This window comes from Clinocottus analis, unplaced genomic scaffold (genome assembly GCF_023055335.1).
Source record: "Clinocottus analis isolate CAN_PGR_092001 unplaced genomic scaffold, fCliAna1.0.p SCAF_11, whole genome shotgun sequence".
NCBI classification, from domain to species: domain Eukaryota; kingdom Metazoa; phylum Chordata; class Actinopteri; order Perciformes; family Cottidae; genus Clinocottus; species Clinocottus analis.
This window is the reverse complement of record NW_027175832.1, coordinates 3,358,802-3,377,491: the sequence shown is the minus strand read 5'-3', so window position 1 is coordinate 3,377,491 and position 18,690 is coordinate 3,358,802. Positions and strand designations below refer to the sequence as shown.

The 18,690-nt window shown below is 42.9% G+C and overlaps 1 protein-coding gene across 1 annotated transcript; it reads right to left on the bottom strand.

Moving 5' to 3' along the window:
- Positions 1–266: 266 nt before the first annotated feature.
- On the bottom strand, positions 267–18,456 carry zgc:154006 (uncharacterized protein LOC563016 homolog). The gene is given in 18 exon segments (XM_068600184.1): positions 267–368; positions 990–1,031; positions 1,193–1,364; positions 2,128–2,382; positions 2,828–2,961; positions 6,184–6,345; positions 6,418–6,621; positions 7,278–7,836; positions 10,314–10,426; positions 10,802–10,852; positions 11,076–11,247; positions 11,324–11,517; positions 13,483–14,582; positions 15,553–15,643; positions 16,896–16,940; positions 16,942–16,997; positions 17,106–17,174; positions 18,315–18,456. Coding segments are annotated over 18 exon segments (3,663 nt in total).
- Positions 18,457–18,690: the final 234 nt, after the last annotated feature.

Below are 18,690 nucleotides of genomic sequence, written 5' to 3'. Positions count from 1 at the left end.
CTATTTCTGTACAAAAGCTGACATTTGTTCTTCAGCATAAATATTACATCCTGTAACGATTAAAACATTAACTTCAAATTCACATTGAAATGTCAATCCTAACAAAATAAAATGCGAATGTTGTTACAACCACACAGAAAAGTAGTTACAGTTCAGTAACGGGTCGGTTTGAGGCCACGTTGGGAGAGAAAAGGAGAGAATAAATCTTTCTTTCAGGTCAAACCTGTCGGTGTTCTTCCTCAGCTGTTTAAACAGATTTTAAAACACTAACAAAGACCTTGGTCAAAGATTTTCACCAGACGTTTGAGGTGGAAAAGTTTTTTCCGAAGCTCTTTGCACTGCTTCTTCTTTCCTTGATAATCGGACGTCTGGAAGAAAAACACATTGAAACAAGCACATATTAAAGGATCAGTTCACCTCACAATACAATACACACGTTGCTCACAAAAAGAGATTTTACTAATCAGGTCATGATTTCTGGAAAGAGACATTTCTGTTGAGTTCCTTTAATAAATGTGTCCCTCGTTGACAAGTGAAACATGTCTACAACCAATGTCAAATAATCCATATTGATGAATAGCACTACAGATAAGAAGTAAAACAAGTATTTTTGACTTTGGTGTGAACTTTTCCTTTAGAAGTTATCTTACCTGAATAAACACTTGTAGTTTTACGGGAGCTCGCGCACCAAATGAGCTCTAGTTCCTGTGTCTTGTCTTCCTGTACGGTTTAATGCTAATTTAAATTTGATATGGTTTTAACAGCTTGGGCACGAACACATTTGACCTTCGACCTTTCTTCCTGATTTCAGTCTTTATGCTAAGCTAAGCTAGCAGGCTGCTGGCTGTAGCGTCATCACAATGGTACGAGAGAGTGGTATCGACCTTCTCGTCTAACTCTTGAGAAGAGAATAAGCATATTTCCTAAAATATCAAACAAATGCACGTAATAACGTAACATGTTGATCCCACTGGTGTGAGTCCACTCACCCTTTTCAGTACTTTCAGTCGATTATACTCGTCGGCCACACCCTGAAAATGGAAATGCAAATCCTCTCACAGAATGTACTTTAAAACATAAACCATGTAAGACAATTATCCGACTGTGTTCTTTCTCATACTGAGGATGACTGAAGAGGTTAAGATACAATAAAAACAGCAGTGACTGTATATATTCGGCGTCTTTTCTCTACCTGGTACTTGATGGAGTCCTCGTCCAACATGTCCAGATCTCGGCTCAGTTTGTGCATCTGGTCGCTGACGTCGTCCATTTCGGCACAGAGGCTCTTATAGCAAGCCAGATCGGAGTCAAACTCCTTCTTGTACTGCCGGCGCTGCTCGTCTGAAGTTATCTCTGGATACAGCCTGGTGGGATATTACCAAGACCACATGACATCATTATTACATTTAATCTACCATAGAGGCAGAAAAGGGCCTTTTCTGTCAGTCTTCTTCGCAATATTTAAATAAAATCACTTAAATCTTTGGCCAAGTTGTCTTGACTGTAGAGATGATTTATAGTATTTGTAGTATTACAGCATTTTTCTTCAAAAATAATATGAATATTCTTTCAGGGCAGAGAATATCTCGTCATTGATATTGATTAGTAGGAAAACATAAGTATGGCTTCCTCTCTGATTGGTTTTACTTATATTTGCATTCAAATAAGGTTCATTTTAAACTGACGCTGAGCTTTTCTCGCTTCAAATACCTAACATAGCCGTTTTTTGCCCTAAACCAAGAATACATAATCCGTATATACTGTATGTATATATATATATATATATATATATATATATATATATATATATATATATATATATATATAGCTTTTTAAGGGAGAAAAAGTATCTAAACACTGAGTATTACCTGGATTACCTCTATAACCGCTATAATACGATTTACTGTATATATAATACTTTTTCCATCATTCATTTTCATAATTTCAAAATGACTTCTCTTTTAATTTGTGTTTCATGTCGAATTTCCAGTTGTTTGCCTCAATGAATCATGGAAACCCGGTTGTCCCGTGTGTAGTATGTGCTGTACGAATAAACATGCTTTGCTGAAAAAATACCCAGATGCCAAACACACCGAGGTCGCAGCATTGCGTGGCAGCAGAGCTCACCTGTACAGGTGGTCTGTGTGGTCCCCGTCCAGCTCATTGGCGGTGTCTCCGGTGGTGTAACCGGTCTCATACGGGGACTCCATCCTCTCCTGAGCGGCGGGCCCTCGGCCCTTTCTCTGTTCCTTCTCCGCGCGATAAGGAGGAGGTTTCCGGACGCTGTCGGCGTCGTCCGAGGAGCCGCTGGAGCAAACCGGGACCCCGCTGTTCTGGTACAAAGGCTCCGCGGCCCGATGATTACTGTTGTCAGCCGAGAAACTATGAAGAAGCAAAGACAAAAGGTATCACGTGACCCATCGTGTGGCTTGACTGTTCGCTGCTGCTGCGTTCATTTATGTCGTATTTTAGTTGATGTTCAAGTCAAATATCGGGAGAAAAAGCTTTGTTGATTTTGGCGTTGTCTTTTTGTTGTCATGCAGAGCAAACAGGACTTTAGTGTATAACATATATGTGTGTGGACATTTAAGATTTAAGAGCCTGAAAACACTATCATCGCAAAATATGAAGCTGCAGTCCACATGCAGCTGATTACTTATGAAATTAAGAAGTGTTTTGACTGAACTGAAGCATATTCAAGGCAGAAGAAGCTCTATAAACACAGTTCTCATCATACGTTCTGTTAGTGGACATGATGTGTCCTGTTTTTTTTGTTTTTTTTAACGCAATCCTCTTGTGTCTTGAGGGCTCTGCGATCATCTCTCACCTTTTGCTTTTATAATTCCCCTCACTGTGAATGCTGACCGTTCCATGGCTGTAGGAGACCACGCTGTTTTCCGCCGTCAGGTCGGGTGCGGTCGGGGCCTGCTGGGTGCTGCGCCCCTCTCCAACAAGGTTCACCTGTCGGACAACACCAGGAGACCGAAATCAGAATCCATTCACTTGATATCGGACTTTGTTCCAACGCGGAGCAGAGCATTGGATTCAAATCGTGCAGAAATGCATCAGGGGAAATCAGAAAATACCCAATATGTAGTATTCTGAAACATAATGCCATATTTAGTTAGCAATGTGATACACATGAGAAAATCTTTAAGAGGAATCAAATACATTCGTGAGCTGGAAAGAAATAATATTTTCTGCACTAAATCTGTCAGAGTGAAGTAACTGGAGAGTTCTCTACACTGAAAAACACTCAGATGAGAGAGACTGTGTCCCTGCCAGACAAGCACACACACACACACACACACACACACACACACACACACACACACACACACACACACGTACACACACACACACACTTGGGCACATTGTGACACAAAAAGTCCTTTCTCGCTGATCAGTGTCTCATCTCAAATCCTTTCTTTCAACAACTATCAAAAGCAGTTAATTGGATGGAAACACACAATTTTCTGAACAGTGTCTGCGAGGAATGGAGGTGTGTGTGTGTGTGTGTCTGTGTGTGTGTGTGTGTGTGTCACCGTGAACGCACTGAGAAAGCTGGAGACCGGAGTGAAATCAGTGCAATAAACATCTCTGGTGTCCCATCGTTCTGAGCTATCAGGTAAACATGCAGCAGAGCACAGAAGTGAATAAAAAGCTTTGCAAAAACTGCGTGGTCATAAGAAGAACTCCTCCTAAAGAGAATACCAAACACACAAACTGCATTATGTCTCATGTAAACCACTGTTACGCTGTACAATGCATCATTAATGACTTCTAGTCTTTGACCTATTTCTGGATCGGTTCCCAGAGCCGATGCAAATGTCTGGAAGAAGCAGCCTGCGAATTAGATCTCATGAATGTGGAGCCGGAGGACGATCCTCTGCGTGGAGAACAAACTCGCAGAAAGCGGCGGGGAATCTGACACACTGCGGCAGGAAGGTGCCGAGAAGAGCCGACGCTTTGTGCACAGCCAGTGTTTTGAATCCCCACGCTGTTGAGTCCAGCCAGCGTTTTTGAAAAAGTGACACTTTCTACTAAAATACTAAAATACTGCGACTGACGACAGAGAGCGGGAGCTTTCATTACATCTGGAAAAGTTATTCATTGATTATCAAAACCAATTCATTCATCAACTAACTGTATTCGCTCCAGACCCCAAAGTGAAGTCCTCACTTGAGAATCTATAATCAGCGATAATTGTACGTCATGAAAGATGAATCATTTGTCAACTTCTGGACATTTCTTTCTGTTGATTTGCTTTTAAAAATATATTTCTTTATTGTTCACCATTCTAGGATATTTAATCTGCAAGGAGGAGCTGCCCACTTGATACCTCCCATCACTTCATGTTTATAGTCCTATTTCTGCTCTCCTCTTCCACTTGAGGGAGGATTTCTCATGTTGGACTGTCCTGTTAAATTGAATCAACATACAATTTCTAACTATTCTGCTGTGTTTGCGATGCATCTTGTTATCCTTTGCCATCAACTACCGCTCTTCTCCCAGTTCTGTTAAATACGAATGAAGCTCAAATCACAAGGAAATGACTTCTTTGCCAGGAGTCTGATCCGCAGCAGACCTTTCGCGTACTGAATCATTTAGCGCCACCACAGTCTGGAGGGATTCACACAGCAACACTGAGGAAACTCAACCCTTTTCATACATTATACATGCCACATACATTATATATGCCTCCCTGCAAGGCAAGCATCTTCACTGCAATACAGGAGTGCCCCAGAATAGGGCCTGCGTCTCCATGAAGTGACTTGCTTCACCCTTTGCGCTGATAGGCAGTATGTCGGCCAAGGCCTCGCAGGATAAACTGATTTAATGTCGTCCCCTTCCATAACGAGTCGTGGTGATCATGATACATTCATAGGACACTACGACTAGTAGGTTATTCCCCGCTAAACGCCACACGAGGCTAACGCTGTGAACTGCAAAGCGTACAGCGCTCACAGAGCTCTACAACAGCATGACCACCTGCTAAATGCTGGTGTGAGCACCGATGGTTTGGGACAGTGAATTAGACATTCCTGCTTTATCCATCCATGATATACAACTTGTACTGTCTTCTGAAAAAAAACAAAACCATATGGAGTTGGAATAAACTTCCAAAAGCGATCATTTTTCTGAAGAGAAAAGTCAATAAAAGTCACCAAAATCACTCCAGAGTCATTTGAAACAGTTAAACAATGACCATTGCTGTTGGTCTACTGTGTAGATATGTTTTCTTTATGTTGCCACACCTGCCAATCCCCACAGGATGTCTGGACACTTTGATGCTCTGCCTCAATCTGTGCATCTGTCGCGACTAAAACATCCGCTGTGGTGTACAAACTGTACACGGCGCATAAACAAAAGCGTATCTAACCCACATCGTGACCGGAGGCAAAAATAAAGTCAACTGCCAAATTGCTGCAGGTCTTGTGGGCCCTCTGGTTGGATAAAACGCTAAATCACCAGACAATATGTGCACGGTATGAGAATCTGGCAGGCTGAAAGTTAGGAGCAAAACTTTTATGTGGAAACTGTAATGTTCTAATGTTTTGGATTGTGTAAATGCAGATATATGCAAATTCAAATACTTCATCAAATACTGCTGATTTAATTTAAAAGCAAACGCTTCTTCTTTGTTAAAGAACACGGTGAATCATTTACAACTGGTTTCAAATAGTTAAATTGATCATAAAAGGTGTGATCAAAAGCACGTAACGACTATTTCTGCTCAAATAAAAAACGAAACCTGACTGTTAACCATGCGCTACATTACGATGAAAGAGTCTCCAGACCTGTTTCCTTTCACAGGAAACCATATAACGCTGCTTATCGCTCATTTGTAAATAGTGTGTATGCAGCCATTATCACTCGTCTGGTTAATGATCAGTCAGAGTGAAACCTGGGTGTGCCGAAGATAAACAGCAACGCTCTCTGACTCAACAGCAGCCGGGTGGTGTGAGTTTGTGGAAACCAAAAAGGTCACGAGCAAGAACCATCGGCTTTTGTTGCGTAATCTGCCTCGAATATACAGAAATAAACATAAACCACAACTTTTTAGTGGACTTACGGCAATGAGTACATTATCTTAACTCAATCATTGACACAGCACAAACCACATTCATACTCAAAATATCACGAAGAAAGAAATGATGAAACATAAGAGACATTAATCACCCAGTCCTGTACATTCTGGCTCTCCGGCGACCTGAGCCGCGGCTCGTCCCAGTAGATGTTAGCTTTGCCGTGACGCCAAATCTTGCAGCGGGTCTTGTAGGCGTAGTACGCAGACAGGGACAGGACCAACACCACCATCAGACCCAACACCAAGGCCACCGCCTGAGGGAAGATTATAGATCAGTATATAATAGATTAGAAGAAACTACAATGAAATAGAATAATCCCGCTAACCTCCTCTGGGTCCATGTAGCAGTAGTGGTGCAGGTATTGATTGTACATGGGGAACCCCCCCGGAAAACCGGCCCCCACGCTGCCGCTGAGGCTCGGGCTGCCCTGGATGTTCTGGCACATCATCAGCATGGGATTGTACAGCATGCTCTGAGAGCTCTGAGACATCGGGTTCACCCCGATCACAAAGATGATGTCGATGATGCCCTTTGAGTCAAGAGGAAAGGCACATTTATTCAACGTGGCGCAACATATAAAAAAAAGAAAATACAGACTATACGCGTTCCTACCACCACTTGCATGCACAGTTGGTTTATTATTATGTCTTAAATGCTAAAGGTCCCATGCTAGCAAGATGTTCTCTGCAACATTCAGAGCATTAATACAGCAGAAAACCAGCACATGTGAGCTTATTAGCGCTGAGCTAATATGCTGTTAATCAATATTATACATATATTAACAATGGATGTGAATAACTGGTGTATGAAAAGCGTCGCTTGATGAAACCACACTGAACTATAACTTTAGCATGTCATTTTAACCTCACCTATAGTGAGCTTTTTAGCACCTTTCAGCTAATTTTCTGTCCTCAAACTTTGTTGTTTTCATTTATTCTCTACGTTTTTCTTTTCTCTTATAATTCTACTGTTCACTACCTGCCCAGCACTAAACAACAGAGAGACACAGTTAACAACAAGCTGTTGGAGCATTTAGCTGCTGAAGAGCCACATATGGATCTCAGAAGTTGGTGGAGACCAAAAGTCGAGCTAAAAAGGAGACCCACATTCACCAAATGACCAGAATCACAACTCCAAAGTCTTCTTTGTATCTTCTGGATGTGTGATACGCTCGGTGAGACTCACCTGAAGCACAGCTAAGATGAGATCACAAATGAACACAGTGAGGTAGAACCTGCATCCCCTCATGACCCGAGAGCGCGAGAAACTCCCCACCAGGAAGCCCAGAGAAACCAGGAAGTTAATCGCCGCCATGGAAATCATCGCCCACTTGGCGGACTGCGGCGTCATGTAGGAGCCGCCGTAGCCGTAGCTGCCTCCATAATATCCCGACTTCATCCCGGCGAACGCTCCCGCCGCCCCGACACCGTGGCTCCCGTAGCCGCCGAGGCCGAACCCGTTCATGTCCCACACCAGGGTCGACGCCACGAGGGCGAAGATGAGGAAACACATGAGCACCGTGGCTCCTTGGAAGGTTTTGACGAAACCAGGGGGGGAAAACCAGCGGTAGAAGTGCTGAGGCTTTTCCTCGATGTAGTTGGAGTCGGGCGGGGCGTTGTAGGTGTAGGGGACATTCTGGCTCTGCGGGGAGTGGATGCTCTGGTTGGGGTAGAAGCTTTGAGAGTTGGTGCTGTAAGGCGGGCTGTACACAGGCGGGCTGTCGTAGTACCGAGGCTCATACATGGTGTCGAGGGTTTTGCTGTAATTTCACCTGAAAGAGGGAGGAGGGAAATGTGTTCATGAATTAATAGAAAAAACAATGTCCTTGTCATCTCTTCACATCACTTGTACACAAATGACTCAAGTCAGAAGCGTTAAAAGGTGTTGTCTCAATCCTCTGGCCTTCAAAGTATTGAATTCATTGACTCTTAGAATTGAAAACGTGAATGCAGAAACTCAAATGTGCCTGTTTGTTTTGGCTAGGGTTTTTTTTTTTAAGCGCCTCTTCGCCCTTCATTCACCTCTACATCCCTGAACCCTCTCGCTGGTATCGTTGACCCACGCTTCATTGCTCCAGAGGAACTCAACCCAGCAGCCGTCAATAATTCAGAAAGAAAGCAGATAACAGGCGGGCAGACCTGCAGACATGTATGTTACCTGAGAGCACCTGCTGAGGGTCAGTTACCTGAGAGAGAGGGGAAGCGGCAAGAGAAGCCCAGCCGACTGTGGCCGACCAGTTGTTTCTGTTTCACATTTTCTCTCAGAAAGCAGAAATAAAACAAAAGTAACTCAATTTGGTTCCCTTAATGGGATGAAAGTGGAACCAAAAATGAAATTCTACTTAGATATTTAGCTTTAAACATATTGTAATATGTTAACCTTCCGTGTAGGATCTGACCAACACGTTACGCGTCCATTTTGAATGCTTTAAAATCTTCTTGAAACATCCAACAGGTCAGATTATGGATCAAATGTACAAAGAAAAAGCATAAACAATGAAATGATCCATTATAAGCTGCACATAATACACACAATACACAACTTACTTTGCTCTGTTGAAAGCGTTCCTCAACTTTGCTCCCGTCAGTTAATCTCATGTCGCTAATCTCCTGTCTGACAGCGCGGGGTCCTCCTTATACTTCACGGACGGTCGTAAACTGAGTCATTTCCCTCGATGGACCTTTCCCATGAATGGAAACCTGCGGAGCGGCGGTGAGCCTCAGCAGCGGCGCACTTCACCCTCCTGACCCGACAGCTGCACATGCTCTCTCCTAGATCCCTCACAAGCTATGCTACCTTCAAATTAAAGATTAAACACTGCATCAGGTTGAGTATACTCTCCTCTTGTAGTACACTGGATACGTTCAAAGTTCATGAATATTTCAAGGCACAACATATAGTGGGAGGTTTACTCCAAACAACTGTATTGTGATAATACTTAGTGGCACAGCATGTGTGAGGTTTGTGAAGCACAAATGGCTTCACGGTGTGTGTTTGTACTGTCTGGTTACTGAGCTGATGTGCTGTTGGTTCAGACTTGAACACGGAGCAAGAACAAGCAAAGTCTTGACTTAAAGGGTTTGGCACAGAAACAAGCAAAGGTGTCCACAAAAGCACGAGGCAGGACCTCAGTCAAAGCGCTGCAGACAGGTCTGATAGATGGTGAAGGTTCACAAGGAACAGAAAAGGCTTGACAAAAGGGAACACACACACACTAAACACACAAAGAAAGGAGGGCGATAACGAGGGGCAGGTGTGAGGTCACGCAGGTGGAAAGTAAAAGGGCTCGGCAGATATGTATCATCTCAATAATGACAAATGAGCACATAAAGATTCACAATGCGCACAGAACATTTGTGAATCTTCATGCGCATTTGTTTTTTTTTTATACTTGATATTTTATTTAATTATTTCTACAACAGAAAAACACGTTGCTCAAAAGGTAAGAAAAATAGAAAAAAACAAACCTTCATGTGCATTTGTGAATCTTTTTTTGTGTGCATTTGCCATTATTGAAACTGATCTGACTCCATAAAGAAACACACAAGAGCAGGAAGTGAAACTAGAGACAAAGACGAGTGTACCGAAAGAAAACTGGAAATGATCATCGAAAACTTAACAAAACTTAAACCTAACCTGAGATACACTTAATAGTAAAGCTAGGAATTATATTTAGTTTTTCTATTTAGTTTTTTTCTGAAGCCAAATGAAAATATATTCCAGTCTGAAGGACGATACAAACCATGGACAGTAGGCGCAAAGCAAAGTAGCCACAGTATGTAAAATATGTTGTTGAGAAACACAAAATAACAATGACAAAAGTCCAAATACGAAACAGCAATAAGTGTTTGTAAAAAAATGACCTTCATTACACAAACAATTTCTTAATATAAATTGCATTCACTGACAGAAATGTGATTTAAAACCATACACTGAATCAACATGTTGTTCCTCTGTGGCAAACGGGAGATAGCATGTAATGCACGTCATACACAACAGCAGAGCAACATTCAGCCTGTATAACTGGTTTAAACCAGCTTTCAGGTCACGCTGACGCTGGTACCAAGATCGCCAATTAAGCTTGTTTTATCAAAAATAAATAAATACAATACGATCAATATACGGACGAAATAAAACACAAAAAAGTGACAAAAAGAAAAATCAATGACAGAGAAGTTTATTTTTGTTTAGCTGCATGTATTTCTCTCTGTTCTTCTTCATGTCCGATCATTCTCCAGGGATTCCTGGTCAAAAGTACGGATTCTGTTTTTGATGTGGCTCAATTTAGCTTTTAAATAGTCACAGCGTTCCTTTTTCTCCAGGAAGCCAGGGTCCTGTGGAAACACACACACACACGAACACACACACACACACACACACACACACACACGTCAAATAATCTATTGATTAATGACAGCAACCTCTGTCACCTAAATGTGTTTCTTCTTCTTCTCCATCTCTCTTCCTCTCTGCCGTCTCGTCTGATTCATTTTGTAAAGTAGTTTCTTTAAATAAGAATTTCCAAGTCAGTTTCACGGTGGAAGCAATATTATTATCAGTATTGAAGAAAAACAAATGTTGCCTGGTTTGCACAACAGCAGCAATTCTAACACATCTCTGGGTTGAATGTTGGATTTTCCACACTATTTGTTTGAGCGTGAGCAGATGGAAAACATGATGTACGTGACCTCACTGAGTCACAAACTTACACTTTTTTTCTGCTGATACTTCTTCAAAATGCTTTGAATCCTCTGCCGATCCTAAATGATGAGGAGAATATTTACCACAGTGGTTTGCATATAGAGCGTGACACTCAGCACACATTTGCTTTGCGTGGAAATAGAGATGTTTAACGATGTCTTCTGCAATCAGGAGGCATAATCATGACCTTTTCACCCCAAATTAAATCCCGGAAGCCCATCACAGAAATAGTTTCCGGTTAATAAACATGATTAAATGAAGCGTGTTTCGCATTCATCTCACCTCTTGGCTTTTCCCGTCTCGGGGGAGTCGAGCCATCATGGCGTCCAGCTGCATGAACTTATCCAGGGTGCTGCCGATGTCCCTGTGGAGGTCCTTGTATTCCTGGTACTGGTCATTGAAAACTGCTTTGTATTTTTCCTTTTCCTCCACACAGCTGATCCCGGGATACTTTCTGTGGGGAAGGATTTTAGGGAACGTGAATACGTGGCAAAAAGTGAACAGTATATGTGACTTTGATGTCCACTCACATGATGTAGTCTGCAACGATGTGCACTTTTGGAGCGTATTCAGACGCTGTGGCTCTGTTCACACCGACGGGCTTCTTACGGACCTCAGAGACGTTTTGATTGAGATAATCTTTACTCGGAGACTTCTCTTTTTCATCCTTGAATGATATGCGCTTTGTTTTTTGAGTTGTTAGTGGGATGGACTGGTAGAACTCCTCCTGGGGCTGGAGATAAAAGACAAAAAAAGATAATGAAAAAACGGTGGATTAATTATTTAAGGATTGTACAGCACTATGTGTTCAGGCCTGTGTCATCAATACATCTTTAGCTTTGATAAGCTAAGCCTCTGAAGTTGTGTCCCCTCAGCTGGGAGATAAAATCATTATGTCCGCTCCTGGCCTCTCACACTTTCTTTTTTGACATTGAACATATTTGCTGACCATGCTGTTTGTCACCTATAGGTGGTGGCTGTGATGTTGGATTACATGGACTCTATTTGCTATTTGTTATATGTTTGCTGTTAAAGGGAATGTACAAATGTAGTGTTTATATATTTCAGCCATCCGTTTTCAATTCCCGTAACTGAAAAACTTTAAATCGACTTCTGTCGAGTCTTATGCTTTAAAATATTAGATTTGATGTTGTTAGAAAAGTCTGCTCAACGACCAGACTTCTCAACGACCTCTCAAAGGACCACGTCTTAAATACACATCATGACCCACTAACAGAAACCCTCATGACGTCTTCGGCCTTGTCGTGAACTTTTCCCCCGTCATCCCACAGAGTGGTTTGCAAGAAATGGTCATGCGAGAACAAAGGAACTGCACGTTCTTTCAGACAGAAACTTACAGATTCCCCAGTCTCACTGCTATCAGGAGACATGCTGAGGATGTGTGTGAGATGAAACAGAGACAGTTCAATGAGAAGTCTGAATATAACAGTGAAACAGTGACTGATTAAGAGGGAAGAAGATTTCCTTCCAACTGATGTGTAATGGATTGCATGTTGGACTAATTAATATAGATCAAATACCAATGGCCATAGGAGTGTATTAATGTTAGGGTCCTATGTTCCTCAACTTACGCTCCTCTTAATATGACTTCATATTAACAAGACCTTTAAGAAGGTTTTATGTTCTCAGCAATGCTTCTTAGGTCAGATGTTGAAATCACCCACATACAGCCTAAAGCCTACTGATCTACTCCTCAAACCTCCTCTTTTCCTTTCTTTTCTTGAGACATTGATGTCCCTACAGTAGCTTAACTGATTTTTACCATTCAAACTGCATTTGAAACGTCCACCCTTCATTTGCAATTTGAACCATGGACCTTTAGAAGAAAGCCCACAGGACACTGGGAACATAAAGATGACCTCATGACCTCAGGGATGTCACTCAACCATTCAGTCCGGACTGAAATATCTCAGCAACTCGCTAAACTAAGATGGTAAATATACTAAATCACACGCTCAACATGGCAGATTCTAAAAACACAGGCAATAGCAACTTTGTATGGAGAGTAAATGATGATGAACAACTCCTATTGACATGTCTTAATTCGATGTTTGCTTGGTAGTATTAGCAAATGTTTTACAGATTACTTTGCACTGAATAAGCATCGCACACGTGGTTTCAAAACCGGAGCTTCTACTTCATATTTAGCTCATCTATTTCTGGCCAACTCATACAGAGAGGACCGCACGGTCAATACAGTTAGGACAAACACAGTTTACAGCTTTGGGACGAATCCTGGTGGACTGCCAGCAGAAAAGAAAAAAGCTGACATATCAATACTGACAAATGGCACATTATTCTGACTGACTGAACATTGTATTGGATTTGATCTTCCGCTGTTGTTTCGGAGCTGTAGTTGGCTCATTTGCAATCAATAGCAGTATCTCTGACTGTTGTCAACAATAAATAGGATGTCTGATACGTCATATATACTTAAAATGACATCGAAAGGGGAGCGAGTGTGACGGAGCAGAACGGACAGAGTACAAACAGGAAGGCGATGAACCATGTCTGGGCTGAACATTCACAAAAGCTGTGGACACGTTGAAGGGGAACTTGGACGCGTGATCACTTTCCAAATCCAGAGAAATGCAACTCTTGAATAAGACACTTCAGTCTTAATCTCATTTTCAGCTTTCAAACTCGACATCGCATTAATGACCTGCACCTTGTTCTCAAAGTACTCTTTCTCCCTCCGTGCAGCCTCGTGCCTCCACATCTTCAGACACACCAGGAAGCTTCCCAGGTACATCGCCATGTTGATGAAGATGAACGCCGTTCCCGCCATCTGTCCTCCGTCCACCCGGCACAGGTTGGCCATGACGGGGTTGACGCCTATCGTCGTGAAGCACAGCCCCCCGCGGTTCAAGTCGTTCAGGTAGACGATCCCGGCTGCCATGTAGAGCAGGAACAGCGCCACGTTGATGAAGGCCTCCGTCAGAGGCCACCAGGGCGCGTCGAGGAGGATCGTGCGATAATACATGGTCAGCCCCATCACTAAAAGGATGAGGGTTATAATCCAGGTGACTCCAGCGACAGCCAGTACAAAGGGAGTCATGGGGCCCCTGTAGCTGTATCCAGATAGGCCTTGCCCATTGTTGTATGCGCCGTTATAGAGTCCGTAGCTGTTGGACCACTCGCTGTCTTTCTGGATGTACGCGATGACGCAGGCGAAGACCATGCCTCCAAAAAGGAGCTGAAGTCCCGCGAGAAGCCGGAGCAACCCTGGCCAGGATTTTAAATAAGAGTACTTCAGGTTGTAGACCTCCAGCTTCTCAGCGTAGTACTCTGCAGGGTGGATGCTGGTCAGGAGAGATTCCTCCCGTGGGGCCGGATACAAGAGATCATCATAGGGGCTCTCCCTCAACGATTCGCTCCAGTTCCTGCGGTCCCGCAGGGGACTCACTGGAGGACTCACTCGGCTCCCATTGGGAAGGATCTGGATCTTACTGGTGCTGGCTTCAGAGTCATTACAGCTGTCACTTTCCTTTGTCCACTTCTGGATGATGCCTCCCCATGACTGAGGGATGAAGGCTTTCAGTCTGTCCCTCACGCTACCTTTGTTGTCCTCCTTCTCAGCGTACGGTGGAGTGCTTGGAGAGCTTGTATCGCCGTCATCTGTGATGTTATCCGGTGTGGGTGTGTGAGTCACCCACACGGGCGCTACTGGTGGACCACTCATGGAGGATCTCTTGCTCGAGGAGGACTCAACCACACCGCCAGGGTCTCGTCTCTTGAATTTGCTGCTCAAGCTTTTCATGCTGCAGGCTGATTTTGGTGATTCATTGAGAGCAAAATAATCATGTAGTCCTCATGAGGCATGGAGAAACTGGGAAGGAGATGGATACATCATTAGTTGTGTATAAGATGTGTCATAAGTATATGCTGTAAATGTATAATTAACGTGCTTGAGCCTCAGTAGCTCACATGGTATGATTTTAACAGGACTTTAGTGCCTCATTTAATTTGAACTCAAAATGACTGAAGAGTGCAAGAGTCAGATTTATGAACATGACACTTTATATTTCCTTCCATTGTCCTCTCAGTTGTATAAAAAGAGCCATGGTTGTAAAATGCTTTTACTTCCTTATCTCAAATGAAGACAACATATAATAAAACAATGAAAAATCTGATCTTAAAGGACCAAACCTGTGTTTAAGTTTAAGTTAATAATGCAAACGTGTCAGCAAACATTTCCCTATTTACACATCCAACAGATAACGTCTTGTTTGTTTGTGTCCACCTTGGTTATATAAGTCCAATATCCACTCTACTTTTAGTTGTGTTTGGTCTCTCTGGCTGCAGAATGCTCCACCATGTTCACCAGCGAGTTGCTCATTGTATTTGTCTGCTGATTGGTGCTGAGCAGGTAGCGGCCATTTATATTTATTTGGTGCTTTTTCACTGTTAATGAGTACAGACTAATGCAAAGACCCATGGACCAGATGTCATTGTCCAGAGATGTTCTGATACAGATGTTAATACCAGGTGGAAACCCGGTCAAACAGCTATTAAATCACTGTTGAAATAAAAATATTCAAGATAGCGTCGTTAAACTTGGTTCACTTGTACAATTCATACAAACACCCTTTTCCATTTAGTCTGTTCTATTTTTATATGAAACTGCTGATAGACTTATTTTAAGGGTCTGTTAATAGATGTTCATCTTAAACATACATTCAAGAAGTGTTTGGATGGTCAAAATACAACTTCTAAAACACACACCAGCGTTGTTTACAGCAGAGCTGAGCGGGAACACAACCCGGCTGCAGCACAGCTCGACTGACAACAGGGTTTAAGCTGTGGCTCACAGCAAGCTGCTGCATGAGCTTTTGATACACAGAAAAAGTGGCATAATAACACTGTCAGACATCAAAATGAATCTCAAAAACACACTTCTCTTACCGGCTTGACCCCAGGCTCGTTCTCTGGTCACGCAGATGGACTTCGAGCAGGTTGTCTGGAAGGAAACCGGAACTGATACCTACTGTAAAATGGCCGGCGTGTCCACGGGGCCCACTCAGCGCTCCAGTCTCTCAGGTGACTCACTCGCAGGGTTAGACGCTCAGTTCCACACAACTGGCCAACTGTGTGTGTGTGTGTGTGTGTGTGTGTGTGTGTGTGTGTGTGTGTGTGTGTGTGTGTGTGTGTGTGTGTGTGTGTGTGTGTGTGTGTGTGTCGAGAACTGAGGGGGGAGTAAAAAGCTCAAACATTAAACCTGAACCGCCCCTGAGCCGCTGCTGACTGGCACCACTAAGTTAATCTGTGGGAGGGAGAACGAGAGAGAGAGAGAGAGAGAGAGAGAGAGAGAGAGAGAGAGAGAGAGAGAGAGAGAGAGAGAGAGAGAGAGGCCGAAACTGTTGACATTCATAAAAACAAGGAGGTGGAGAGCTGTAACCCCAAATGATGCACGTAACCCACAACACGTGCTTCAACACAAGTCGTCACTTTGTCCACAAATTGACCATTCAGCCATTAATATTTCTTCTGCGCACATTTATTATCACTTAAAACATTCAGAAAGAGTGGATTTTCTTCGAGAAAAGCACGTGTTTGATATCAGCTCTGTGATATTAATTACATCTCATATCTAAGATCTGTAAAAAAAATAAAAAAAATCATCCATTATCATCCCATCAGTTATGAATAATGAATTCTCCTCTGGACTGTGTCATATTGTGTTGCTGTCACAGAGGGAACTGGAGTGTTTGGCACTAGAGGGCAGCAGGATCCTGTGTTTCTCACTTAGATGGTTGATCGCCACCTCTCTGAGTTTGCTCTTTCTCTCTCTCTCTCTCTCTCTCTTTCCCACTTACCTTTTCCAAATCTGGCTAAACCCGGTGAAAAGCGGTGCTCTGTATTGCTTGGCCTTGTTTCTTTAGTAGTCACATCTAAAAAAATAGAACAAAAAAGCAGCAAAATTAATAAAACACACCACGACATCAAGATATCGTTCCATTCAGCAAAGTGTTGGTGTTGTTTTTTTCATTCTAACTGTCTTACTGCAACATTACCTTCACCATTGACGACATATAATCAACGTTAAAGGTAATGTTGCAGTAATGTTGTTCATTAAGATACATTAAGGTATCCGACTACTGCTGTGTGTGACGTCACTCTGTGCCAGCTTTTCTTCCAGCGCAGGGTCGATTTTCATGTAGAGAAAGCTCAAGGCAAGGACATCTGTAGTGACACACACACACACACACATACACACAGCAGTACTCCCAGTCAATACAGCGCAGTAAAACATAATGCAACCCACTTCCTCCAGTGAGAGTAGAGTCCCACCAGTGGCCTTGGCCCGGGGCTGGCTCATCTGTTGTTGCTGTGCATGTCCTCTACTGCCGGCGCAGGTGCCTGCTCATCTGCAAATGATATGCAGAACAATGCGAGAGTCATGTATTGGGAGTGTATACTGTATAAAGCAATGGCCTGGAATGTAAAACAGGGCATACATATATAAATATATCCTTTCTTGTGTTGGACACAGATATAAATATGAAAAAAAGTCATGATTCTAAAGTTTAAATCAATGTCAAATGTCAGACACATATCTGTACTGTTATCAAATGTATGATTATAAAAGACAGATGTGTGGAAAATAACGAGCAAAAGTGAATGTTTGAAATGTCAAGAAACATGCTTGTTTGCTTTCTTGCTGAGCGTTAGGTGATACTCATAATTGTACGAACAATGTGAATCCATAGCTAGTACACGTTAGCTTAGCTTAGCATAAAGACTGGAAACAGCAAGCCTGGCTCTGCTCAAAGACAAAACAAGTCTCATGCCACATTTCCCCTAAATGCTACAACTAGCCTTACATTCCTGAGTGATACATGTAAGTATTGTGTGAATAGAGAAAGTTCATCTTTATAACTAATAAAAAAACAGTACTTGATGTGAGAAGTGATCATAGATCGTAATCTCTAGCTGGAATGAGGCTGTCAAGTGGAGGACAGTTATTTATTCATCATGTGTGTGTATCCCAGTGCACGTACGTACACACACAAAGAAGATACATGCACGCTTTCATGCTTGAAGTCCTGAAACATGGCTTGAGGGCTCAGAGAAAAAGCCTCTTTTCTTCCTTCAGAGCTAAATGAAGCTTCAACAGCCTCCAATGGACCAACTCCCTTGTATCAGTTCATTCTGCTTCAGCTTTCAGAGAGAGAGGAACGAGTAACCGAGGAAGAGACTCACATGGGCAGATAGAAAGAGAGAAGTGATGGATGCTGATATAAATTACACTCAAAACACATTTGTTGGACTAAAAAGGCCCTTCACACCCACTCTCGACCACTAAAGCGTTGTGCATTAAAAAAAAAAAAAAAGGCCCGAACCGAGATCAATACTCCTGTTCGCTCTGATATCCCCGAGTGTATGCCAAAGCACGTTAGCTGAAAGTGATAGCGAGGCATTAAGCATAATGCAGCGGCTAGCTATTAGCTCCCAGATGCAGACAGGGAGAAAAGTGAGGCCTGTAATAAATTCAATAACCGACTTCCCCTTGTGCCACAAGCTGTCCCCGAAGAACCTTTTCACACTCTCGGATGATCCTCAACACTCCTCCCCCTCCTCCCCCTTCTCCTCCTCCTCCCTCCACCTCCTCCCGTCCTGCCCTTCCCAGGCCGAGGGTCATCCTCACTCCTCTGCAACCTGCCCCTCTTGTCTTTTCTTGCCGTGGATTCATCTTCAGTACCCTCTAGGGGAGATCTCTGGTAATTTAATTCCCTTTTTTTTTGTCCTCCCCTTGCCTTTCACACTTCCAACACAGGAATAACTGGATGAATGAACTGTGCTCATCAGGAGACGGACATTATTACAGCAGGAAAACTACTGGGAAGTTCATTTGTTCAGGACATTAAATAAGCTG